The sequence below is a fragment of the Amblyomma maculatum genome, chromosome 10 (assembly GCF_055883805.1).
Source record: "Amblyomma maculatum isolate TAMU_Amacu chromosome 10, ASM5588380v1, whole genome shotgun sequence".
Lineage (NCBI taxonomy): Eukaryota > Metazoa > Arthropoda > Arachnida > Ixodida > Ixodidae > Amblyomma > Amblyomma maculatum.
Window position 1 is genome coordinate 11,402,289 of NC_139353.1, and position 26,648 is coordinate 11,428,936.

The 26,648-nt window shown below is 42.7% G+C and overlaps 1 protein-coding gene across 1 annotated transcript in view; it reads left to right on the forward strand.

Moving 5' to 3' along the window:
* Positions 1-20,590, forward strand: part of LOC146175598 (ubiquitin-like protein 7) — a 28,236-nt gene extending 7,646 nt beyond the window's left edge. The window contains exons 7-9 of the mRNA XM_084581993.1: positions 5,313-5,588; positions 7,855-7,920; positions 10,541-20,590. Coding sequence (XP_084438119.1) covers positions 5,313-5,588; positions 7,855-7,920; positions 10,541-10,690 — 492 coding nt within the window. The 3' untranslated portion in view covers positions 10,691-20,590. The remainder of the gene's footprint in view (positions 1-5,312; positions 5,589-7,854; positions 7,921-10,540) is intronic.
* The last annotated feature ends 6,058 nt before the right edge of the window (positions 20,591-26,648 follow it).

Here is a 26,648-nt window from a genome sequence, read left to right on the forward strand (position 1 = left end):
GAGCCGGTGAGCAGAAAGTTGGTTCCGAGATGGGAAGAGCAATTGCCCTTCGGTATCAGCAGGGAGACCAAGATTCCGATAGCCATTCAGAAGTTTCTGGCGATGGCCAGCGGAGGCTGGACACACGAGGAGCAAGTGTCCCAGTGTGCCAGTATTGCCGCAAGAGGGACAGGCTGGGCTGGGAGCTCGGCCACAGGCATACATGCGGGACGGAGTCCACGTGCAGCCTATTCGAAGTCGTAGGAGGAGGGATTTGTCCTTCCGTGAAAGTTTGTCAGAGAGCCGTTGGAGATGCTCACCAGCGGCAATACGACGGTCAGGATGGAAAGACCTTATCGACCTTCTCAAGATGGGTCTTGAAAAGTCAAAAGGTGTGACAGCCTCAGTGACTGGGGCGCCGTTGTCATGCGCCGCTTTGGCCAAGGCATCCGCCTCTTCATTGCCCTGGACTCCAGTATGTCCTGGAACCCAATGTAGGGCCAGTTGATACCCCGAGTCCTGAAGGGCTAGGAGACGGGCTCGGAGAATGTTCACCGAGAGGTTGGTGCCGTGGTAGATAGTCAGGAGCTGCAGAGCAGATCTGGAGTCGCACAGAACATTCACAGGTCCAGGAGGGACACTGGAAGCGATGAACTGTGCGGCTAGGTGTAGACCGGCCAGCTCAGCAGCTGTTGAACTGGCAGGGAATGACAGGCGGCAGGACCTAGACTGGTCTAGCTGCGGTGCTGTCATAGCAGCAGCTGCTTGGAAGGTAGCGGGTCGAACCGAGCCATCCTTAAAGAGGAGTGTAGATTCTCTACACTCCTCAAGGAGGGCTGCAGTTGTCTGCTGGAAGGCAGCTACAGGGGTGTGACGTTTGGTGTGACCATCCGTATCCAAAAAGACAGGAATTGGGGGTCGATTGGGTGGAGGGGGTAGGACTGAGAAACCTGGGACTGGACCGATGATTTCTCTGTACACTGTATACAGCTTACCCATACGAGAATGGGATTTGCTGTGCAGCCGTGCTAGGAGTGAGGCACCATCTGGAGCATGGCTGAGACGATCAATGTGGGTCAGTCCCCTCTGGGCGAGGAGAAGATCCAGAGGGTAGATACCAGCTTCCGCAAGGGTAGCGGGAATCTGTGAGGATGTTAAGAGATAGGAAATGTGCAGAGTGGGTGAGGGAAATAGCTCGTCACTGACATTCTAGTGGAAATCAACAAGAAGAAATGGGTATGGGCAGGACATTGAGTGTGAAGAGAGGATAACCGATGGTCGCTTAGGGTAACAAACTGGATTCCAAGGGAAGGAAAGCTTAGCAGGGGGCGGCAGAAAGTTAGGGGGGCAGATGAGGTTAAGAAGCTCGCAAGGGTCAAGTGGATGCAGCTAGCACAGGACCGGGTTAATTGGAGGAGTATGGGAGAGGCCTTCGCCCTGCAGTGGGTATAGTCAGGCTGATGATGAATGATGATTTCTATGTCATTGAATGCTATAGTGTATTGATGCAGGCCATCTTTATTTTGTCATCAATGTCTGTTAGAAATTGGTGTACTGTAAAAGTTCATTAATTTGATGTCCAGTAATTTGGGAATTGAAATAATTTACTTTCAATGCTGTTCCGGTCAATGCTTGTGGAAATTTATAGCATTGAATGCTCACTTCGGACGCTAGGTATCTCACACTGGTTAATTCAAACGACTTTCGGAAGGGAGGCCATGCCTAGCTATTGCTCACACTGCAAACGATTGCCAACGTAGGCCTACCAAAATTTCTGGGAAAACGCTGGGTAATCCCAGGTTTTCCCAGGGACTTCCACTTCTGTGGAGACTGAATGGTATGGTGCAAGGTTGCGTGCCTCTGATGTGCAGCAAAGGTCGACGTGATAAAAAACAAAACAAAAACGGCCCTGATTACATTTGGTATGGTACCATACTTTCAGTTTTTTACTTTTTTGAGCTGGGCATCAGCTCGCAACGCTGGCTGCTATTGGCAGTGTATCAGCGAACCAACCATACCAGGCCATTTTGAATGCTGGTTGGCACTGCTCCGTATTTGTTTTGCTTCCATCCATGTGGTTCTCCTGGTCTAGGAATGCATCAAAACTGTACACTCATAATGCGCTTTACGAACGTGAAGAGCTTACAAACATTTGCTGTTAGTGCAATGAAGCTTCCTCAGGTGCAATGCAGCTGCTTGTGAGGTGGGCCTCACTGCTAACGTGTCACACCATGAAGGATGCTGGAGAAGCTTCATCATTTTGGAGCTGCTCTCCACACCAGTCATTTGTGCGCTGTGCTCATCTAAAAATTAGGCAGCCATTGTGCATATTTCACCAAATTGATTTACCGTGATGCAAGTGGTTCTCATCAGCTCTTGGAGTCATTCAGTAATTCGAGCATTGTTTTCCAGTCTCTCGAAATTTGAATTAACAAGATTTCAAATGTTCTAGTCGTTTTGCATTAACTGAGGGCTAGCAGAGGTGTGTAGCAAGTGTGTGAGCTGTAACATGGAAATTTCCATATATAGCAACAAGTGGTGCCTAGTCACCCATCAAAAACATTTTCACACTGGCGCGTGCTTTCAGTGACAAATTAGGCTGACATATTCTTTCTTTGCACTACTATTTTTGAAGTAGCATAAACAAGGTGCTAGCATGGCAAGGTATGCTCCCTTAACAGAACTGGGGAAAGATGAACATTGGAGCAAATTTTAGAAATTGCTAACATAGCTTTGATTGGCAGCAGTGGTGGTGTAAGACGATTGTTAGGTCCAATAAGAGGTCTGTCCCATTCGGGAGGTGCCTTCAGTCTTTCAGTTGTTTAAGCAACGGCTGTCGTCAGTCTGGACTGGTTTACCAGCTAGCGCTGGCCATTCAGGTTTGAGCCAGACTGCATGGATTTCCTTTGGGGTTTGGGGACTGCCCATTTGACGTGACTGGGTTGTGTTGTATAAGGAAGGGTTTTAATTACAGTGCAGGCATAGATTAGTGTATAGTAAAGTTTGTGTAGGAAACGTAGATGAGGGTATGTATTGGTTTGTGGCTTCCACAAAACATGCTATGGTGAGAGTCTCATATTTTCTACCTGTGTGAAGTTAAATTTGGAGATAATCAGAACTCAGTACACTTGGTGATGTATATTATGAAGTGCGGTGAAGGAAACAGCTCATATTTTACCATTGCCGCTCTTTTTTGTTGGCTCTTAAAGAGATTAGCAAACTAAGCTGCTTACTTGGGTTCATAACACTGTATGCTGAAGTACTTTTGTTCTAATAGTGCAATAGAGGGGTAAAAATAAATGACTTAGCTCTGTCTACCATTCGAACAGATGGTAGGCAGCAACAGGTCTGCAAAAAGCTGCTAAGGATCCCCTTAATTTTTCCACGTCACATGTGTGGTTTGCACGTCGCTGTTTTTGTGAAAATTCAGTTTTTTCTCTGATGATACCTGCACACAAGGGAAGGTCAAAAAGTTTTGCAACTCGTGCATGGCCAAGCTTCTGATAGAATTGTAATTCCTGTGTGCCCTTTGTTGAGGTCTTCTCTCAAGCTAAACACTGTCTTAATATCAAGCCTTCAGTCTTATGATTTTCAGCTGCAGTACCGGAGCTTGATGAAGGTTTTGTCAAAAGGAAGTTCGGCCAAATAAATTTGTAGTCCTTCGTAGGCCACAGTAACTCCTTGGGTCTAACAATTTAAGGCTTGTGGGCATGGAAGGTGCTCCACGGTCAAAACTGCTCAGTACTTGGAACCGATTTGATTATTGAATCTCAACTGACAGCCTTCTCATGACAAATCACCATGTTGAAGCATCTGAAGTTGCTACAGAATTAAAAAATTTTGTATGGCAATGGCTTCAGAATCATCCATTACATTTTTTGGTACAGTGGAGTTCTCGGCCTGTTAAGTGCCAAGAAATCTTTTTAAGCAAGATTGACACCACTGCATGAGTTTATCAAGGGAGCTTTTGCGCCTTGGATGCAGAATTTTTTTCTCCTCCTTGTGACTGGAAATGAGACGTGGTTTTACCAATGAAACTGAGAAACAAGGTAGCAGTTTATGCATTGGAGGCATTTGGTGTTTTGGTCTTCAAGAAAACTTGCACCCTAAAGCTGAAGAGTGGAGTGATGGTGACAGTTTTTTGAGACGCAAAGGAGATCCTACTTATTGATTTTCAAAAAAATGCAAGACAGTAAAAAAGGAGTATTGTGCCAACATTACATGAGGCCATCATGGAGAAACATGAGTTAGTAACAAGAGTTATTCTTCTTGTGCACAACAGTAGTACCTCAGTTTACAAGTCTAGGCTATTATTCGAGAGTGGAGTCTTGAAGATCTAAGCCGCCCACCCTTCATTCTTGGTCTGGGCCCTGGAGACTTCTTTTTATTTTTATTATATTTATGTAATATTATTTTATTATTTTTTTAAAATTCCAAATCTGAGTAAGCTCATCAGAAGAATAGGGTTGGGTGACATGAATTCACTTAAATCTGACACAGACGAGTGGCTTGATGACCAGAAAGTTTTTCTTTTCGAGGTAGCAAAAGCCTTCCTGGAAAGTGGGAGAAGGGCATTAATGTTATGAGAGATTTGTTGAAACAAATTTTTTATTCAAGACTTTGCAGTTTTCTTTATAGAGCTTGTTCATGTGACATTGTTGTGAGAGTGCAAAAAGTGCCTTGCAAAGTATCTCTGGTGTCAGGCAAGTGAGCGGCACGCATCAAGGAGGAGTTGAATTACTCGAATCTTACAGCAGCTGGCAGACCCGCGCCTAAGCGTCGGAAAAATGATTTCTTTTTGCACTTTTAGTTCCGAACCGCGCAACATTATGGCGGCTGCCGCATTTAGGGTTGCCACAAATGCTGCTTATTAAATCTGATGGTGAATAGGGTTTATATGTGAGTTTCAGAACTTATTGATCACCCCTCGTATGTCTTAGAAAAGGCACTGCAGTATGTGCACTTCGTCACACGTTCAGCATTATTGCCCATAAAGTGCTGCGGAAGTGCTAACTACACAGCACGTAACTGCAGCATACATGCTTTTTACGGTCCTGTTTGCAGAGGTGTTAGGCAAGCAGGCAAAACTATGATTCTTCCATTTTGAGAGTGCTGTCACCAACTGAAGTGTGGTTGCATTGTGGTAATGCTATTCGATGCTTCTTTTCAGGAATGGCCAGTTGCTGTGGTAAGCATTACTTGGTGAAGCTTTCACTTCTCGTTTGTAAAAAGAAACAAACTGGATTTTTTTGTTTTTGTTTTCGTAGCTGAGATCTAGAAGAGGGTTATCACTGACAAGACTACCCTTTGGCGTCTATGTGCTTCCTCTGCAGGTCGGACCAGGTGAGGGAGGCCTGTTCTCTCCGAACCGCATCACGCCAGCACAGCTGGCTGCAGCACTGGCTGTGGCCGCAGCCAATCCGTCTGGCTCTGGGTCGGCTTCTCCGCCAGCTGCCACTGGCAGCCCTCTGATCCCTCCCTCCCCGCGTCTGCACGCACCGCCTTCCACGCCCAGGAACCCCATCACCTCCGAAATGCTCAACAGTGCAGTGCAGACTGCGCTGGGAACCCTGTCTGCACCATCGAACCCTGCAGCATCTGCGCCCTCCGTAAGTTGGTGCTGGGAAAGTGCAGTCACTCTGCAATGGTTAGGGATCTAACTCGTGGCAGTTAGTTGGGCTTATTAGTGCTACTAAATGCTTGCAGTAATTAACCTAAAGATTTGAGAATGACAGGTTTGGCAAAATATTGCAAAAAAGGTACAGGTGTTGTTTTTATTTTCCTTGGCAGAAAGAGGCCCCATGCAGCATTTGCACTATGCTGCCTCTTCCTTCGTGTATGTTGAGAGTCAGTGTTTATTTGGCTATGTTAGGAGAACGCAGGAACTGGAAATTTAGATTAGCAGTATGCATTGTAAAATGTGTGTGCGTACATGCATGTGTTGTGTGCGTTTTGAGCAATGGTTTTGTTGTTAGGGGTTGACCAGTGCTTTCAACTTGCATACTGCAGTGCAATAGAGTTGCAGTGTGCTGACAGAACCTGAGACATATGTATGCCGTTTTTGCATTTTACACCTAGCTTATAACAATACTCTTTATTCTTTTTGGTTACCACATCACTATATAGGCTGGCCTTCTCTTCATATTTTCTCTGTCTGAAAATGATCTACATGGAGAGCATGCATTTACTGTGTGCTTGGGTGCCCCGCTGCAAGTTACTGATGTTATCTCTTTCAGCAAAAAAGAAAGAAAAGCAAATTTGTTCATTTGACACCATGCACGGGCATTTTTTCTTTGCGACTGAAGTAGAAAAATGGCTACTGTGACCAAAGTATTGGCATTGTGCTTGCTTTGAATGGTATTGGCAAAGTGCCTGGATTACGAATAAGGCTACCATGTTCCTTGTCGCGAAATCAGGGTGTAGATGAGCCATATGTGAAGGTATTGGAGTGTATGTATAGTGGCTGCACAGCAGCCATTATTCTGCATAAGGAAAGTAACAAAATTCCCATAAAGAAAGGGGTTAGGCAAGGAGATACGATCTCCCCAGTACTGTTCACAGCTTGCTTAGCGGAAGTATTCGGAGACTTGCAATGGGAGCAGTTAGGGATAAGGGTGGATTGAGAATGCCTCAGTAATCTGCGATTTGCTGATGACGAGATACGATCTCCCCAGTACTGTTCACAGCTTGCTTAGCGGAAGTATTCGGAGACTTGCAATGGGAGCAGTTAGGGATAAGGGTGGATTGAGAATGCCTCAGTAATCTGCGATTTGCTGATGACCTTGTCTTGCTAAGTAACTCAGGGAATGAATTGCAAAGAATGGTTGATGACTTAGACAGGAAAAGCAGAAAGGTGGGCCTAAAAATCAGTATACAGAAGACTAAGATAATGTTCAACAGCCGAGGGAAGGAAAAGCAGTTTGCAGTAGGTAGAGAAGTACTAGAGGTCGTAGATGAATATGTCTACTTGGGACAGGTAGTAACCGCAGATCCTGGTCATGAGAGAGAAATAATTAGGAGAACAAGATTGGGATGGAGTGCATTTTGCAAATACAGATTTATCAGCTTACTGGTATCACTCAAGAGGAAAGTATTTAACAGTTGCATCTTACCTGTGCTCACCTATGGGGCTGAAACATGGAGGCTAACGAAAAGGGTTCTACTTAAGTTGAGGACAATGCAGAGGGCTGTGGAGTGCAAAATAGTAGGTGTAATTTTATGAGATATGAGGCATGCAGGTTGGATCAGAGAAATAACTCGAGTTCATGACATTCTAGTAGAAATCAAGAAGAAGAAATGGACATAGGCAGGGCATGTAGTGTGAAGAGAGGACAACCGATGGTCGCTTAGGGTAACAAATTGTATTCGAAGGGAAGGAAAGCAGATGGCAATAGAAAGTTAAATGGGCGGATGAGGTTAAGAAGCTTGCAGGGGTCAAGTGGATACAGATAGCACTGGACAGGGATAAATGGAGAAAAATGGGAGACGCCTTCGCCCTGCAGTGGGTATAGTCCGGCTGATGATGGTGATTGTGTTCCACTCTCCAGTTGCCAAAACATTTGTTGTCACTGTCCTTGCCACATATACATTTCCTTATTAGGAAAAGCGTGCACATGCCCACCACCATTGCTACTGTAGACAGTATGTGTCTGGTTTGAATGGTTCTGTTGGGCACTCTGGTGGCAGAATGGGGAACCACGTTTCATTGACTATTCCACTTGGAAGAGTCAAGCATTGCAGGTGGAACAGGTAGCGAGACTGGGAAGTCGCATTATTGAAACAATGGGTCTGTTTCTGTCACATTGACTTGCTGTTGAGACAGTTTTAGATTATTTGAATGCAGGTGCTAATGTCTGTGATTCCTCAATTTTGCAGGCCCAGCCATCATCATCATCACCTGGAGTGCCACCTGAAGCTACTGACCCTGCTGTCACATATCAGGTTCGTTGCCCTCTCTGTTGTGTTTTCTTCAGTCACTGTTCTATCCCAATGAAACGGAAGCATAGTATTTTTGCTGTTTGTTTCTTTTACAGTGGCCTGTTGATCACTTGCTAATGTTAAGGCTGTCAAGGCAAACTTTTGCGACCAATAATTCTGCTGAGAGTTTGGGTCTTATCAATTGTTCTCAGGATGTTATTTTTATTTCTTTAATAAGGCCCATTCTGATGTCTGTCTCATCTAGGGCTTCAGGGTAGCATGTGGCATAGAAGGAATGCTTTGATAAGTTGCTGACGATGGTGCTTATCAATCGAAATTAAAAAAGTATAGGGGTAGAGTAAGGCTGTATATGGTGTTTCAGTGTAGACTGCATATACCTTGGCTTTTGTATGAGGGTCACAGACTTCCCTTGAAATAAACTAGGTCGCATTGCAGTCATATCGCAAGGGCTTTGGCATGAAGTGAGGCGGCTTTTAAAACTCAGTACTTCAGACTCGTAAATTTTACTTAGGCAAATTTTACTCGTTACTTTCGCTTGTATCATGGTGTGATGAGAAGGGCTTTGCAGCGAGCATAGAGCGAATGGGAAATGGTTGTTTCTGCTGTCTGGCTTCAGAATCGGAGGTTGCATTAGTGAGGGAATATCTATAAAAGCTTTGGTTACTTTCACAGCATCAAAAATAAAAGCACAGGCACCTGAGCTTTTGTTCTCGTCTGATTGTAAATGATAAATGTTGAGTTTGCCATATTGTCTTTGCTTCGCTTAGACGAATTGTTGGCTTGCATTACTGTGTTGTGACTTACTATCATGCCAGCATCTACTAGTCTCTTAGGCTGTTATTGGCGATTAACTGCTATGTACAACATATGTATAACTTTTATAAATCTATAAACTGAACTGAACAAAACTTAAATTTTCTTGTCCATCTCAGTTCTGCCGGGATCATCTCAAGTTTGCTAACAAGAGCTCAGTGGTTTTTCAGGACATTCTTTGTTGAGGATCAGTGCTTCAACACACATTTAGTCATTCAAAGTACAATTAAACACTGCTAAAACTAAGAGCATGGTACCTACAAAAAGCTGAAATGTTGTTTGAAAATCAGTCAAAAGCAGTGGAGACACTTTATTTATAAGCTATAGGTTAGCTCTTGTAATCCAGTGAGCTTTGGTAGCTTTCACTGTCTTATAACAATTTTTTCATTTCCCCATTGCATTGCAGTCTCGTCTCTCAGATATTGCTGACCAGTCTCTCGTGCCTTGCTGTATTTTATCAAGCGTCATAAAAAAAGTTTTAAAAAAAAGCTAACTTCTTAATTATCTGACAGTTTTCTGCATGTTCTTATGATTCCATGTAATCACATCTTTCTTAATACAGATGCTGTGCAGTCAGTTTACGGCTACATATTCCACTCCACATCTGTAATTGTGCGCTTGCAATCAGACAAGGCTTGATGATGGGAGGGTGAATGCGCTAAGATGGGAAGTGTCCCGCACCCACTGTATCATGGGTTTAAAACGGAAAGTCGTAGAGAGATAAGGAGAAGCAGCCAACGCACCTAGGGCAAACGCTGAGCCGTCATTGGATTGCACTGAAGTGTTGAGCCGAGCCTTGAAGCTGGAAGTCAGTGATTGTTTACACTTTTTTACTCGGACGAGATTAGGTGAAGCATAATGCTAGTTACTTTAGGTGATATAAAAGTTCGAGCCACGAAAATACATTGTTTTATGTTCACGATCCTTGTTTCTTTGACCCGCACCCTTTAATTGCGTTCCGACGGCTTCAGTATAGGCACCCATTGGCTTCTCTGCTTTGCTTTTGTGCGTTGGGAAGGAAAGACATGACCTGAACAAGTTCCTTAAACTATTGGCTCTACGCATTCTGCTAGATATGCGACAACAATTTTTGCGCATTTTTTGGGCCTTGCACATTATGTGGTCACTGTGGGCTTATCTTCATGCAATGTCAGTGTCATCATTTGTTGAAGTCCGTACTAACTTCTGAGGTACGGCTGTTTTTTAATGAATTAAAGAGAATAAAAACCACAGGGCTGCGCTGAAGTGAGCGAAGATGGTGAAAGCCACTTTACAGGACTGTTTTCGCAACATTTGGCCAACAATTTTGTCCTCACCACCCATGAGCCACGAAGGGCTTTCACCTTAATAAAGTACTTAAGGCATTTTTAGGTCTGCGAAAATAAACAAATTGATGATTTTGTGTTTTCTGCATCCCAAAATAAATTGTAATCTTTACCTCTTTTTTTTTTCACTAGTGGTTCGTTGAAACGAAACTCCACCCTGAAAATAGTTCATTTTTAATCACGTTACTTAGTACAATTTTCTAACTGGAAGTCTGAGTGGTTTGTTATATAGTGAAAAATTCATTTTAGTGGCACTCAGTATATAGCAGGGTTAAACTGTACTCCTGTAAAGAAAGAAAAAAAGAAAAAAGAAGGAATGCATATACTGATCAGGATTCAGCCTACAAAGCTGTGTGAGTGCAGCATTTTGTCCCTATAGACCAGTGTAAAGTGGCATAGCACACATTTTTTATGTCTTGAACTTGGACACTATGTCTCTAAAATACTTGACTAATATCTAAAGAAATTCCTTCTCACCACGGCAGAACCAACTGCAGCAACTCCGAGACATGGGGATCACCAACGATGCAGCCAGCGTGCAGGCCCTGGTTGCCACAGGAGGTGATGTGCAGGCCGCCCTGGAGTTGCTGTTTGCTGACTTTGGGGACAATGATGCAACAAGCATGTCCACGTAACTCTCCTCGCACAATCAGCCGGTGCAGAGATGGCACCGTGATCGCTCTTTCGCGCACTTTTTTTTCTTCCCTGGAAGATGGGGAAAAGGGTGACAGCTAGTCCTGTTGCTGTAAGCTGACGCTTGAAAGGTGCGAGGGATATTTTTTGTAGTAGCATGCACGTCTCAGAGACTGTATCACTAAACAACCTTTTGCTGCCTCTTTGTGTTTGCCACTTCTGGTTTGTTGTGTCCGCTTGTGGTCGATAGTTTTTGTCACTTTGTCTTTGGGAACACACAAGCTACACATGAACCTGATTGGATAGCCAAATGGATAAAGTAAGAAGAGCTTCATAAGTACCTATTTGGGCCCGGTGTAAAGAAACTGCTGGAAAAGTTCATAAACGCAAATGAGAGGCTTTGACCAAGTGCTGTAGCCGGTGAAGTAACGAAAGTTCTCTTGACAGTGACAGAGTTCTCTTGTCTTTGTACGTATGCTTTCTTTATGCTTTATCTGGAGTAAACTCACTCATAACAAGAGCTGGTTTTTCGTTCTAGTATTGTTTATATATAGGCATACACAAATTCTCCTCTCTCATTAAACTGTGAAGACCTTTTCATCCTTTCGCATCATATTGTTACTTTGAGGCCCTTGAAAAAACTTTATCATTATTTCTGAGCATTGTAGTTTGCATTGTCATGCCATCTTAGTTTTATTGCAGCTATGAAAAGCATAAGAAAGACGTTTTTTGAACAAGGTATGAGAGTTGTTTTATTTCCTAGTCCTTTTCGTTGCATCTGCAGTTTTGTCCAAGTGGTTTGGAAATTTTGCTTCTTGTGTTTGTTATTTTTTAGGTGATCTTTTGTTTTGTAGTATCATTTGCTTCTATTCATGCCACCACCACTTTTGCTCACTTGTGCCTGTGTGTACCTTACCATGGCTTGTATTCTGGCTTTTGTTCTGAGGCTGATATTCTGCTCATATTCAGGGAGCATGATGCAATGGCCTTGTGCAGTGGAAGCAGTTAGTGACTACTGCTGATGCAGTGCACTCGGTGAACATATTTGATGAGATAATGCATTAGAACTCTTCAAAAGCAGGAGAACATCCATTGCCCATTGTTGGCAATCTTTCCATAACTTCCCACCGGTAAGAAATTGTTCAAAAATTGTTTCTGCTGCTCTAGCCATCCACCATGTGCCGTGACGCATCTTGCCTCCCATCTCATGAGAGTAATAAAAGAATGATGGTGTCTGAGAGGGAAACCACTCCCATGAAGTCAACCGTTTAAGCTCAGTTTTTCTTGGCCATTGGGGCTGCACTGCATTGGGAATGAAATGCAAAACCAGAACCCTTGTGGGCTGTGCAGTGTTAGTGCACGTTAAGCAACCCAGGGGGCTGTACAACAGTGTCCCTCATGAACTGCTTTGAGGTGTTAAACCATACCTTTCTTATATGCCTTAAAGTTGTGCATCAATTGGTGAACCTTCCTTAGCCATCTTCAAGCTGCGATGAATATTTTACAACTTGATGTTCCTAATAATAATTCTTGAAGATGTTTACACTGCACTCATATGAGTTTCTAGGTAATTGCATATGGGGGTACGGATTAACCGTTATATTAATGCACATGGCTCAACAGATTTATTAAAAATGCCTTGAAGGCCCCAAGGTTACAGTGTTCATCTTGACACGAAGTTCAAGAGTTTGGGGCAGCTTGTTGGTATGACAGTAAAACCTCTTTGATATGTTTAAAACTATTGTGAGAAAGACCTGTTATTTGAGAAAAAAATATAACTGTTTTACGAGGTACAAAGACAAGTATGCTTAAGCGCTTACGTGCACAAGATCTCGCGCAAGGCCTGAGCAACGGCAGCAAGCAACGAGTCGCACAGTCACACGATAAATTTTTACTGCCTTGTTGCTCTCCTTGGCAATCAGTTCCACAGCCAGGTTCTACAAACGCAGGAAATTTTGCACGTGCCACCTGGAAGTTCCTCTGCAGTTAGTCAGTTAGAACACTGCTGGCCATTATTGGTTTGTCACATTGCTCCTTCCCTGTGGTTTCTCTCCACGTCAGCAAGAACACTGGCTCGGCTGCTGCTGCTGTCGCACTACCTCTGTAACAAAATTTTTTTATGGTAGCTGTGAAGCAGACACTCAAAAAAGGTACCCATCTGATTGGTGGTAACAGAGGGCTAACTAAGTTTTTAGTACCCTACAAGTATAAATGCACCGTGGTGCCAGGTACGGGGAATTGCCCAGTGCAGCTGCATTTTAGTGGTACTAGATGCAAAATCTGTTGCGGTATGTATTCTCACTTGCGTGTCTCTTCACTTACAAGCAGACTGAGGTGACATATTGTAAGCCACTGTTTGTATTCACCGAGTTAAAACACAGATCACTGGTGCATGTCGAATATGTCACCCCTGCTAACAGGAGGCTTCTAAACTGAGTGACATAGTAACCGACGGTGATCCTCGCTGCCTCACCTCACTCTTTAACAAAACTTTTACATCATATTTCTAGGTGCAATGTTTGAATAACATCTTTTCTACTGCTTGCAGAATTGTGTCCACATTTGCATTTGCCCCTTGTGGAGAGAAAACTTCACCACACATCCAATCCGTCAACAGCAATGGCGAGAGTTGTAGGAAAATTACCATGTCACTTTCAGATGCTTTACCTCGTTGAGTTAGTATACTCTGGGGAAGCTGCCATGGTTATTGACTTTTGTGGCATTCTTAATCTTTGTGCTATAGTCTGCACACCTGGCCCAATTGCACATAAACACATTATTGTAGTTCTCAGATGCTTTGTCTCCTTGCCCTTAAATTGCGAAGAAGCCACTGCGTCTTTTTTGCCCTTTACATTGCGTTCCTATGGGAACAGCCTGCTCGTATGAAAGTAGATTTTTAAAAATATTTTTTTTCTACTTGCACACAAGTACTGCTGAGAAGTCATCATGGCAGCTGGCTGTGCTGAATTCCAGCTGTTCTTGTTGCATTCAACCAAGTTTGAAAGTTGGTTGTTAAACATTGCTCGTCAAAATCTGGGAACGCATTCACTAAAAAGAAAAAAGTTTGTTTCTCTCTGTGGGGCATATTTATTGCTGCAACTTAGAGCTATGAATCGGGAAGTTATATTAGCCACAAACATATTGGTGAGGCATTGCTGTATTCCTTCTCACCTGCATTTGGCGAACATTGTTTTTGCCAGCGTGTGCCTGAAAAGTTGCAACTATTTTGCTGGTTGCAACTTGAGGTTGCTTTACCGTAATGCTAATACATAAGGCCTAAGGCGCAATAATCTTTACATGCTCTGGAAAGCAAAAGACACGGTGAAGACAAGCAGTGAATAAAATGAGATGAGAATAGGGTTAGGTACCTAGGTGATGAAAAACCTTTGTCAATGCCACTAGTCCGGGCCAGTCTGGATGACAAATATGACTAGTGTATTCCTGATGTGGCACAAAGCACATGGAGAGGTAGCTGTAATCTTGTGGCCTCTGTGTTGCAATGTCTTGGTTCGAGTGTGAAACAAGAGGGAGGAAGGAACTCCTCTCACACAATGAGGAGCTTTGGGTCAGTGAGAATCGATGCACCCTTTGGGAGAGATTATCAGCGATTGCTTGAGCCTTTATTTTTTTATCATCAGCGACCTATCTGAGACACATTTATTCGACAGGGTCTCCCAAACAATCCAAATCAAATACGAAGACTTGTAGGTAAACTGCCATAATTTGGGAACTGCATTTAAAAATACTGAAGAGCCCAGATATGCCTTGTGGCATTGTACAGAACAGCGTTAAACAAAAACGAGTGAAGGAAATGTGAATAAATCGACTGAGCCAACCATTGTGATGAAACAAGTGCATTACAGACACATTTAATGGAGTGAATCGCCCAATTCATATCATTAGCTACCTTGTATTTGAATGTCTTAAAAGGCATTTAATGTCTGCACTGGGCCGAGGATGTTTACCTCATCTTATAATATTGGAGAGGGCCCATTGTTGCTTGGGCTCAGCCAGAGTAATTGTGGCCTAGGGGCTGCAGGGATGGGTAGGTTTTACTGATTTGTGTAATGGACTCCTTTGCCGTTTCACACAAAAGGGGGTTCAATGATGTGAATGTCGAGCACAGTCACTTCTGTGTTTTTGTGAGACTGGGCTTTAGGGCTTATGCTATGTTTCGGAACTTTCAGTGTTGTTTTGTACTACATACCTGATTTAATTGTAGGCCTGATATCTTGCATAGTGTTGATCGAGAAGAGCAGATTAAAATGTTTAGGCAATCAGTTATGGCAGTATTGTATATTATGCATATTGTACATGTATAGTAAACAAGGTCAACAGTTTCATGTTTGGTTTAGTAGTATTGTTAAAAGGAAAAGGTCTTGATTAAAATTTGTGGCCACAATGACATTTTGCACATACCATTTTTGACAGCATAATATCTGTCTGGCAACTTTCTTTAATATTGATATTGAGGATATTGAGAGCATCAGTTTCTCTTTACAGGCAATACATACAGAAAATGCAGCTGTACGCCTACTGTGGTAGTAAAAGGCAGCGACTGCTTTGTAAATTGCCAATACTAGGCAGATACCCTTTCAGTGTATGGTAATCTTGGTGATACAGGAGGAGCATGACATTAAGGCTTTCTGCAATCACTTCATTGCCTCTTGGGAAAGAATATTTTATCTGAAAGGGTTATCCATTTTTCTCACCAAAACATACTGAGGCTACTTTATCTGCAGATCAGTACAGCTTGCAGACTGGTTGGTTGAAGGTTGACAGTCAGGTTGATTTAATCAGTGATGACCAGCCTTAGTCACCACATATCATAAGCTGTCCTGTTTAAAGATTACACTCTGTTTCAGCCCTTAATATAGAGTCTGAATGCTTCTCTAGGTTAGATGCACGAGTTGCAGTGCCATTCTTGTCCACAGGGCCAGCTGAGGAGCATTTACAATACATAAAGTTGGCCTTTTTGGCCATTTATAAAGTAACTAGTAACTCCTGTAAGTGCATTTGGTGTTAGGGGCATGATGTCGACTTGCTGTCGAAAGTGTTGTCACATGCAAATTTCTCTCGTCATGCCAGGTTTTGCTCATCCAGCCAGTTGGTGTGCACTGAAATCTGTACCCCCACTTAAGTTCCTTCCTTGATATGGCCCCTGGTTTGTTTCTTTGTCTATTGCTGAGAGAGTGAACTGTATCTCAGGACAAATAGTATCTGCAATGTTGTCTTGACATGAAATGTGCATAACTGGGGCTTCACTTTTCTTTGATACCTACTGCGGTGGCTCAGTGACTTTGACATGTGGCGGCATAATCCCGCGGCCATGGCTTTGATTCAGGCCACGGCAGGTGCATATATACTTTAATAGAGGTCAAAAACAAGAACACTGATGTGAACAATGTAATCACGTGTTAGAGAACCCTGGATGGTCTAAACTAATCTAGAGTTCTCCACTATGGTGTCCCTCATAGTCAGAGTCTATTTAAGATGTTAAAATTACATGACTCAGTCTATTTATGCTCTGTACTTTCTGGTTTTAACTGAAGACCACCAATAAACATCTGCCAGCAAAAAAATTACGGAGTCAGTTCAAACTGAAAAGTGCCAGTTTTTGGTCTGTTCATCTAGCCTAGGACCCATTATGGGTGAAAAACTCCCCGTTTTGTATTCTTTTCAGTGTACAGAAACGATCCAGCAGGCGCTCAAAAAAAGCAGTCCAATGGGGGCGGGGGAGTGTTCTCTGCCACGTTGGCCGCCAAAACCCACCAGCTTCCATCTCTGTTGCTGTAGCAATGATGGGCCATTTGCGGAAATCTCCAAGTCAGCTTCTCACCAAGGCTTATTTTGCAACCAAACAAACTCGTTCCCAGACAACACTCACGGGTTCTTCATGGAAGGGGCAATTTTGGTTCAACACAAAAGTTTGTGAAAGCTCCTTTTGGTGTAGAGTCCCACGTGACAGGTACAAAGGCCCTGTCTAGCATCTGGTGGTAGCCATCAATTGGCGGCACTCCTGAGTTTATTCAGTTAAGGAAACTTGCATGTTTGCCTTTTTTGCCACTTTTTGCTTCTATAACGAAGTGTGCTTTTGAGAATTTTTTCCACTGATAATTGCTGCGTTTTACAGTTTACAAAACACAACTATCCAAAAAACACTGATTTCAAAAAGTATATAAGTGCTGAAAAAAATCTTCTGAATTTTTGAAAAAACACCGGAACGTATATGGTCTAACTGTATTTGATCTAAATTCTTACTGTGTTAACTATTGTCATCGATTCTTTCAAGATGTTTTTTTCCATACTGCACTATTCTTTCTGGTTTCCCCCTACCGAAGATCATTTTCGCCCTATTACTGATAATACTGCAGCATTAGTGGCCTGCCTCACTGTGAATGTGTAGCAGAGATCGAGTTACGAGTTATTAGAGATGCTTTTCAAGAACATAGCAACATATTCAAGCTACAGCAGGCTGAATGTCAGGATCACGTGCTAGGCCCCTTGCCTACCTTCCAGCATGCTAGCGATGCTGGGAGGAGAAGGAAAGGCTCACAGGCAATTTACATCTTCACTTCATTTGAAGCTTGCTTTAGGTCTTTTTTCTTTAGGATTGCATTTACTTTACAAAGTATGACCCTCAGCAGCCTTACAGCACATATTGAGAATTCTGTGACTTCGAGAAAAGGTTGATGCAGCAGAAGCAATGCCTGTAAGGAGATGGCTTCCAAACCAGTGTCGGAAATTTTTTCTGGGCAAGTTTGGCTTATAAAAATGGAACAGCTCTGCGTGCTACATGGCTTGTTGAACACTTAAAAACGATGCAGACTGTTTAATGCACTTAGGCACTTGCGAAAACCACTGGGAATTGCTTTAAAGCTTTTAATTGATGCATTTTCATCCTTTGGCTCACTTTGTAGGCTCATATAATATTGAGGTTTTCAGAAACATGAAATTTATGACTAAGCCAAAAGCATTTTCGTTCAAAAATTTAATTTAATTTTATGTGTATTGGTAGCTTTATTATTCATTCATAACTCATGGGCTGATGCCATTGATGGCAAAAAAAAAAAAAAATAGAGGACATACCTCTGTCCTTATTACTGCAAGCAGCAAACCATAGCCATTATGTTAGTGGCCAGGGTAAGCCTGTCATGCATGCTCGACATCGGTAAGTGATTTAAAAAGTAGGCAGGTGTTCAAAGTTTTTATTTAATTTCACGTGTATTTGTAGCTTTCATATGTGTGTGTATTGGTAACAGGGCCTTAATGCAATACATAAGTGCAAAGTATTGATTACACATTGTAAAGGAACACTTTGTTTAACAATGGCTCGATAAGCATTTGAAGCATTTTGGAACTACTTTGTTCGCAATTTTGTTCACAAGGAGTCCTGATGCAGTGGTGTGTCGCTACAGTGAAACATAGTTTATCTATATAACTGATCTTAGTGTTGACATCCTTGTAAATGCAGATTACCTACATAGTTTGGCATATCTGGTGTTTGCTGGATGGTATATTGGCATTGTGTTTGCACAAACAGAAAAGAGAAGGACTATGTTTACTGCCCACAGTTCACCTGCTTTTTTAAGATTGTGAGCAGGGAAGGAAGGGTCAATCTGATTTACGAGTGAGCTGTATTTTTCTGAAATTGTTTAATGCTTTTTTATAGTTTGAGAGGCAGGGATTTAGGTTAATCTATTCTGGTTTAACTCTAGTACTTTGTCAACAAGGTCAATTTTTTGCTAATTGTTCAAAATTAACACTGGCAAATGTGATGCGTAGCGACTCAGCCAATTTCAGCAGCCTTGAATGGTATGCCTTGTCAGAATTCCTGGCATGTCATGTTTAGTTACACTGTATTTCACAAATTTCAAGAACATCTATAGTTACTGAAAATAATTGTCTGCTGTGTTGTCTAAATGTTTTGTAGAACTGATTTTTGCCTGAAATATATTTTGTTTCAGCTTGTGTGGCTTGCTCATTGCACCCTTGAAGGTTATTTTCATGAATATTTAGTGTTGTAAGTAAAGCAGATGGGGTATAGTTTTGTTAATGTATGCTTATGTGACACACTGTTTGTTGAAGTACAACTTGCCGCATAGCCCATTGATGTCTTCATGTATTTGCATGTGATCCTGTGACTAGGCCAACTAGGTTGCCTTGTCTGAGTGATGATAAGATGTTGTGTAGCTAAATTTATGAAAGTATTTTTATGCTTGTATCTGCTGGGTGTAAACACCTGTTGTCACAGTGTAACCTTGCACTCATAAAAGCTGTACAAATGGTTTCATGTAACACCCTTAGTGATGTACATTAACTCCTTCAAGCTAGGGCTTTGCGGCCATGTATAACCTTTAAAGAAGATGTTTTCTAAGAGCAGTATATTAGAGTAATGGAGTTTTTGGCATCCTATGCCACGAATTATGCTTTAAGAAGACACAATAGACTGTTCTCACTGTTGGCAAGGTCTATTAGGATAAACCTTGTTCTCAATGGCAAGGAGTAATGTTTGGGATAGAGCAGTGGCCTATGAAAGTAGCATATGTGCTTGTATTTTCTTAATGTGTCAATATGCTTTCCAACATGCTCTTCATGCTGTTGACTCGGTTGGGCAATTTCTATGCGTTTTGTGGTGACCATTATGTAATATATTATAGAATTTAGATGAAATGCGGGCTAATTTGGCTGCTACACTTCCTGGTTACATTACTGGCGTGTGAGGCTAAGCTGTGCAGCCCTCCACCCGTTAGCAGTCATTGCATTTGGGCAGAATTCTTGGCAGTCTTGTGACTCACTTATGTCTTTTTTCTGTTGTGTATACGCGTGTTTACTGTACACACTTGTGGCAGGACAAACTGCAACAGCATAGGTCAGTCCGTGACACTGCAGACATCACTTTTATTTTGATGCTGGCATAAGTACGGACATGAACGATCACTTTGGTAATTATTTAAACTCAGTGTTGCATGATTTGCTCTATGCAGTGTGCAGTTCCAGTCAGTGTGGTGGTGTAGGGGGCACAAATTTAGAAGCACAAGCACTGGAACGTCTGTTCATTTACTGAGAAAGAAAAAAAAAAGAGAGACTAGAGGGACTGACAAAAAGTATTTTTATAAATGGTTAGTTTTTGGTGCAATGGAATGTCTAATCTCCAAGGTGCGGAATCACACATCGGTATGTTAAAAGTGGCGTTGGAGGTTTTTACGGAAGACTACCATTTGTGGCTGTGTTCATTTTTATTTACTCTAGTTCTGGAAATCACGAAACCATTAATACCAATAATGATGTAGTTCGACCTACTAGACATTAATTAGACATTTGTTGTGTTGCTTAGTGTGCACTAGTGTTTACACGCACAAAATCGTTGCAACACATTTGACACAAATCTTGTTTCTTATGGTTTATGAATTACAAAATGCAAATCATAGTGCTGCCATCTAGTGACAGCTGCACGAAGCACTCAGCAATGCAAAAAGCGCTGCCTTTCAACTTGCCATTTTCTTATATACCAATGTGCATTTAAGGTGCAAAGCCATAATATAAAAGAAAATACATTCAGAAGAAAAAACATACCTGATTTGCAATAACAAAACAATATTGATAGTCTGTTTAGCTGTAGGCTATTCGCCAATTATCATGCACTAGCATGGTTAACTCTTAATTATTTTGTATAGTATGCCTTTCCATGGTTTTGCTTGATTTACCTGCCTTGACACATATGATGTACTATGCTACTCAAGTTGGTAGGACTGGCGAACAGAAAGCGCTGTTCTGACCAAGCTGTACGATTGTGCCTGCGGAGTAGCGTGTCTGACTCTGGGTTTCAGGGGTCCCGGTTGGTTAGATTCCCTTCCCATAAAATCTAATAAATGTGGCGGCTCCTGCCAATTTAGCCATAACATTTGGTCTCATGACATCACGCAGCCTGCTGACTGATCAGTGCCTAGTCATGTCACCTGCCAACCACCATCTGCCAGAGACATGTTCACAAGGAGGCTTTCGGCAGGGCATAAGCCCTAGTATGTAGTAGCACACGAAAAACTGTGTTATGAACATCACAGCTGTGAAAGTGTAAAATACACACACACACAACACTGTATGAAGCTCGCGAAATAAATGGTATGCGTGCTTATGTCTCGCTTTGTACTTTATTTCTGAGTACAGCTTCTATTTCACAGCCATGAATCGAGTAGCCTGCCAAGGTGTTTTGCTTCAGTTTAAGAGTACCTTAAATTAAACAACAGAGAAATATTTTCTTAGAATGCAGTCATATAGTAGGATACACCAATAATACCAAAGTTTCACCATAAGTGTTGCTCCAGATTTTTCTTTAATTTTCTTTAAAAAATTATACAAATCTTTGTTTAAGTTTGGCCAGTTCTGTCAATATGACCCAAAATCGTTTTATTTCTGTCATATCTGATATGTTCTGGAAATTTTCAATCCTTTAGTTTAAGCAGTTTTGTACTGGCCATTTCAACAGAAGAAATGTATGTCACTGCATGCAATTATTCCACCTGTAGGACCTCCAGCATGTTATTTCCAGGAGGCCTATTTACAGATTCTAGCTGGTAAAACAGCTCTAACACTACTGGCAGCAGTGAAACGGTCATGCACTTAATAGGTGCATCAAACCCATTGCTGTGCGGTAGCAATAGCTTCATGCAGTTGGTTGTGATCTGCACTGGTCCTCCCACTTGTTCAACACAACTTTTTCATCTCCAGCTTTCTAACATAATTTTGAGGAGAATGTGTAACTCAAAATCCTTTATGGACATGCACTTGGTGCCATTAGGTTAGCATTACTCCGTATAAAGTAAGGAATAGAAGACCACTTGCAATACTGGCCAGCATCTGTAAAAACACCCTCAGAAACTGCACCACAGGATGAGGTTGCTTGCTCTCTACTGTGCTTTACGGTAGAAGGGGGGGGGGGCGGGTAGGCTGCATGATGCTGTGTTTAGATGTTAACACAGGTGAAAATTCTAACATATAACTGGTTTAAGGAGGAACTGAATCCCAGTGGGTACCAATTCGTTCACAATTAACTCCAACTGGAATTCAGCTGGTATCATCTGGGAGTTCTTCAAAACTAGTAAGACCAGTTAAGATTTTCACGTGGGAATGGTAACACGGGGAATGCTGGGACTTTGTCTAACTTTTGGAGAATAGGCCAGTTTAGGTAAATGAAACGCTGTCAGAATAATGCCGATAGTATAATGTTTTCATATACTTGGGTGCTTGCAAGTTTCTACAGAAGAAAAAGAAAACTTTCTGCGTGCAGATAAACTTTTCACGCACCGTGAGTGATTGTTATGGAAGGTGAAAAATTATGCCTGGCACTATAGTGTTACTTTTTCTTGATTGCAGTTCAAAGCCTGCTTTCTTCTTAACTGAAACAACTGCACATATTTTTTTCCTTTGTGCTAAACTGTCAGCGAGAATCGGGAGATTGTATTGGAAAGGCTTTGGACTGGAATGCACAGCACCATATTTTTGGATCCATGCAGTTTGCTGTGTGTGGCTATGTGGAAAACACCAAAGGAGTGAATAAACATGAAGAAAATGAGTATGGCTAATGTCAGTCTCTGATAAGCAGTGAAAAAAAAAAAAAAGTTGATCACCAAGTAGAACCCAAATACTGGGATCCTGAGCTTGGTTGTTTGCTTGGCCCTTTGTTTATTTCATACTGTAGATCATGTCGCAGATCCAAGAAGAACATTTGTTCCTGGCGCATCGATCCTTACCTCCGCTTCATCAGGCCGTTGAGTAGTGTTTTATTCGGTGCCGTCTGCCGCATGGATGGGGAAGCATAGTTGACCAAGAAAAGGGCTTGCACTCGCGCTTGCAAGTTTGCGCTAGCGCTCAAGGGCGCTGTACTGATGGATAGTTGCTTCTCCACAATGTAGCAATGGCGAAAGGGCTCGCACACGCAGGCTCTTGGCACTGACCGAAAGACGATTACAGTGTGGCTGCAATGAGAAAATATCCAGACTCCCTCATCCTGTCTTGGGTCACTGCTTGGAACCATTTGACGGAGAAAGAAAAGTTTCAGGGTTGTCATCAGAATGACAAACTGCGCACGGCAGGGTCCAGCAGGAAACAAAACTGCGGGGCATAGTCGAAGTAGCTACAGTAATCAAAAGGCATCCCAGTGCTAGGGTGCCGCAACAACAGCTTTGAGAGGTCTGTGGCAGGAACTCATGGGCCCACCGTCCTGGGAAAGCTAGGCAGTCAGCAGCCCATTGAGTACAATATCTCGTAGACGTCTTTGATAGGTTATATATATATATATATATATATATATATATATATATATATATCATGGGCCACAAGACATACACATTTTCTGAACATCTGCAAGACATCCCAGTCAAGATGTCTGCAAGCTGTCTCGCCAAGGGTGTTTATGTGCAGTCTTGAGCTAAGAAGTCCATCCATTTGAGCAAGTTGTCATGACGTATACATTTTGCGTCGGTAGACCAGAGGACTTTCTCTCAAGAAGTTTTCGGCAAGGTTTTGGCATGGTATATATGCAGTTGCAATGCAGTATGCTTCCGGGAAAAGCCTAGAAATCGCTTTACAGTCAGTAATATGACAACAGAAGAAATCCTAATTCACGAGGGACATGCATGCACAACAGCATCCGCAATTCTTATAAAATCCTGTTTATTACGGGTCAACAAAAAGCACGCTGCAACATATCAGGCACCACTGCGAAGCAAAGCATGCGGTCGAGGCTCGTGGCGGGCAATGCTTTGATTACATAAGAAAGGGGGTCACAGTGCTTTTACACGGCAAGGCATAACAGCGGGGTGCGGATGGAGATACTATGCAAAACGCCGAAAGGGCTCCGAACGGTACAAGAGACTTCCTGCGTGGTTGCAACTCGCACAAAAGAGCTCATGAGGCACTGCTTCTGTCTTCACACTTGAAGGCTCCGCTCCGCCGTCCTGTAAGTACACCAAGATGGCCTCGTGTCGCTCGCCGACAGGCCTTGCCGATCGCGCCCCAGCAGGACTCCCGCCGAAATCCGTCCGGTCCTTAGATTTCGCGCCGCGATAAACTTTGCTCGTGTAGTTGCGCTGCGTCTGCATGCCCCAAGACTGAAAGAAAAGAGCACGCAGATTAAAAGGCTTTTCCGATTTCTGTGCCACATGCGCGGCAACAAAGAGTCCCACTGAACATGCCAAGATGAACAAGGCTCGTTATAGACATCTCAGGTTTCTGATATGGCGGCTAAATGTTTACTAGGTGTCTTGAAAAGATGTAGAATTTCTGTACATCTTGTAGCCATTTTCTAGATCCGCGAATTCACCCACTTTTTCAAGTTACAAAACGTCTTGCGAGACTTCTTGTGGAAATCAAAGAACTAGATATCCACGAAAGGCTTGCAGTATACGACAAACAGCAATGTATCACAACCATAAGTGTCAGCAATTCATCTCGCGCTGACCACGAAAGGGCTCTCCTACTGATCACACACGCCTCAGAGCTAAAAAAAAAAAATCTAGAGTGACCTAAAATATTTAAAGGGACCATGAAAAGCTACTTACTGAAACTAGGAACCGCGCACTAGCAGTAGGTATTCCATCAGCCCTCTCCGAAACAAGAATACTACGCTAGCTTCATTAACACCGAACATAGCGGCGATCTAAAATGACGCTCTTCCTTTCCTCCTCAACTCTGGGCGCGCGATGGCGCCCCACCAGTCCCTTGCAAAAATCGTTAAGTAGGCTTTCCCACGCTGCTTCTTTCCCCAAACATGGCGTCACTGGCCGCCAGAAAAACGGCGATATAGACCTGAAATCGCATCTTGCTTCTACACAGATGCATGTAGTGGTAATAGGGTAATTATACGAATATGTTCTGATCCATAAATCATACGAATTATGGCCATAATACAATGTTTCAATACATTGCTGTTCTGCCATTAGTGGGGAATGCAGCATAGAGGTGAAGCCGACTTAACATTTATGAAAGGGGTCTATTCCCCAGAAAGCCCCGTTTACGTCAACGTGAAGGAACGCGCTGGAAAGTATTGCCCTAATCGGTGCGAGTTGTCGCCAGGAGCACTTAACTTAAGCTTTTAAATTTGACTCAAATACAAAGATCACCTCTATTTTTTATTTATTTATTTATAGATACTGCGATCTGGTACAGATCATAGCAGTGTGAGAAAACCAAAAAGAAATACAAGCATATAAACGCACTCAAATTCATAAAATTTGAATTTCTTGCCTAGAATATTACTGTAATTATCATTTAAGGGTTCCTAACATCTTTCCCAAGTGTCTAGAAGATGTGTATCATGCATCTGTGTGTCCATAACTTTCCCCTTTGAATTTATTTGTGTATTTTGCTCACATCGATGACACCGCACTGAATGTTCGGGACAAGGCGAAGGTCTGTGCGTTTGTATAAATTTCTTACTGCCTGCTAATTCGGCATGCATTCTTTGACTATGAGCGTGATGCCTCGTAATGGAACCTGCCGAGTGTCACGGCCAGTCCATCGATTGTGGAAGAGATAAGATCATCTAGAAAGTGGCGAGATTGATGACGATGCAATGATGGAAGAGGAAGCACATAAGATCATATATAAAGTTGCAAGACTGATGAAGATGCGATGATGGAAGAGGAGGCATGCAAGGGGGAAGTGATAAAGGAATGGAAGTAAATAAGAGGGAAAGGAGAGGTGGCGTTGTTTGGAAGGGAACAAAACCTTTGGTAAGAGCAGAAAGATGAGGAAGAAGGGCGCGCAAATAAGTAATTCGGAAGAAAGTGGCTTTTAGAAAAATGAAATTTTATGTATTTTTTCATATGCTCCTAGTGCCATCATTTGTTTGCTTTTCTGGCAGATTTAGTTGGTGCCATCACACGCTCATAGGTTCTAGACGCCCTTGCACACACACACACACACACACACACACACACACACACACACACACACACACACACACACACACACTGTGCAGGTCTCTAAATGGGAACGCAGAACCCCCTCTCCCGCAAGAGTCCGGGGGAAAAAAAGTAGAGATTTATTTAACGTCGCGTGGCCTGGTCTTATCCCGGATGAGCTGCTTGAAACTTTTAGCTGGGGCTAGCAGCGTTGTTTTCTGTGCCATACTCTCCTTCACCGGAAACGTGGCAGGATGAGTTGCAGCTGCGCTAGAGAAATGAGCGCCCTTTTCCAGCTGACCAAACGAGTCGTGCTGGGTCGATAAGAGGAGCGAGCAAGTGGATGCAGAGGAAGATATAATAAAAAAAGGAGAGACGGTTAAGTAATTGCACACTGACAAAAAACGGGGTGTTTTAGTAGGAAAGCTTTTCGCAGGAATTACGCAAAAAAAAAAATGAAAAAAACATGACATTAGATCTGAGGCAGCGCTAACAGAGACGACGCTAGCCTCAGATCATGCACCAACCAGCCCAAATTTCTACCCTTTAGAAATGACATTAGAGCCTGTTCGTGAGTTGAGGTGGTGGGTTCAAGTTCTACTGTGGTTTGAAATGCAAAAAGAAAAAAAAAAAAGACCACGTGCACGCGAGCATGACCGGACGGAACATAACAGTCGTTCACTAGATCCGATCTGGAAGGTGCATAAGCGCCAGCATTTTTGTAGATAATGTGGCGTTAATGTGTCTAGAGAGCACGCACACAATAAGGCCTATAATTCGTGCAGTCCAAAGGTGAAAAAACTGCCCAGCGCTGTTGCTTTTCTTCACCCTTAGTAAAAAAATCTGTTCTGATTTTCTTTTTAGCATGCATGGGGAGCATGACGATTCTAAACGATCTTTATGAAATTACTGCCTATTGAGTCAGCTTATTAAAAAGTACACTATGCTCTGTACTCTGTCAAAACGAATTTCATGGAGTTAGCGGGCTGACCTTACGAATAAATTGGATAGACTGTTTCATGCCATCGCTATGTAAACGCGCCCCGTCCGCAGTGAA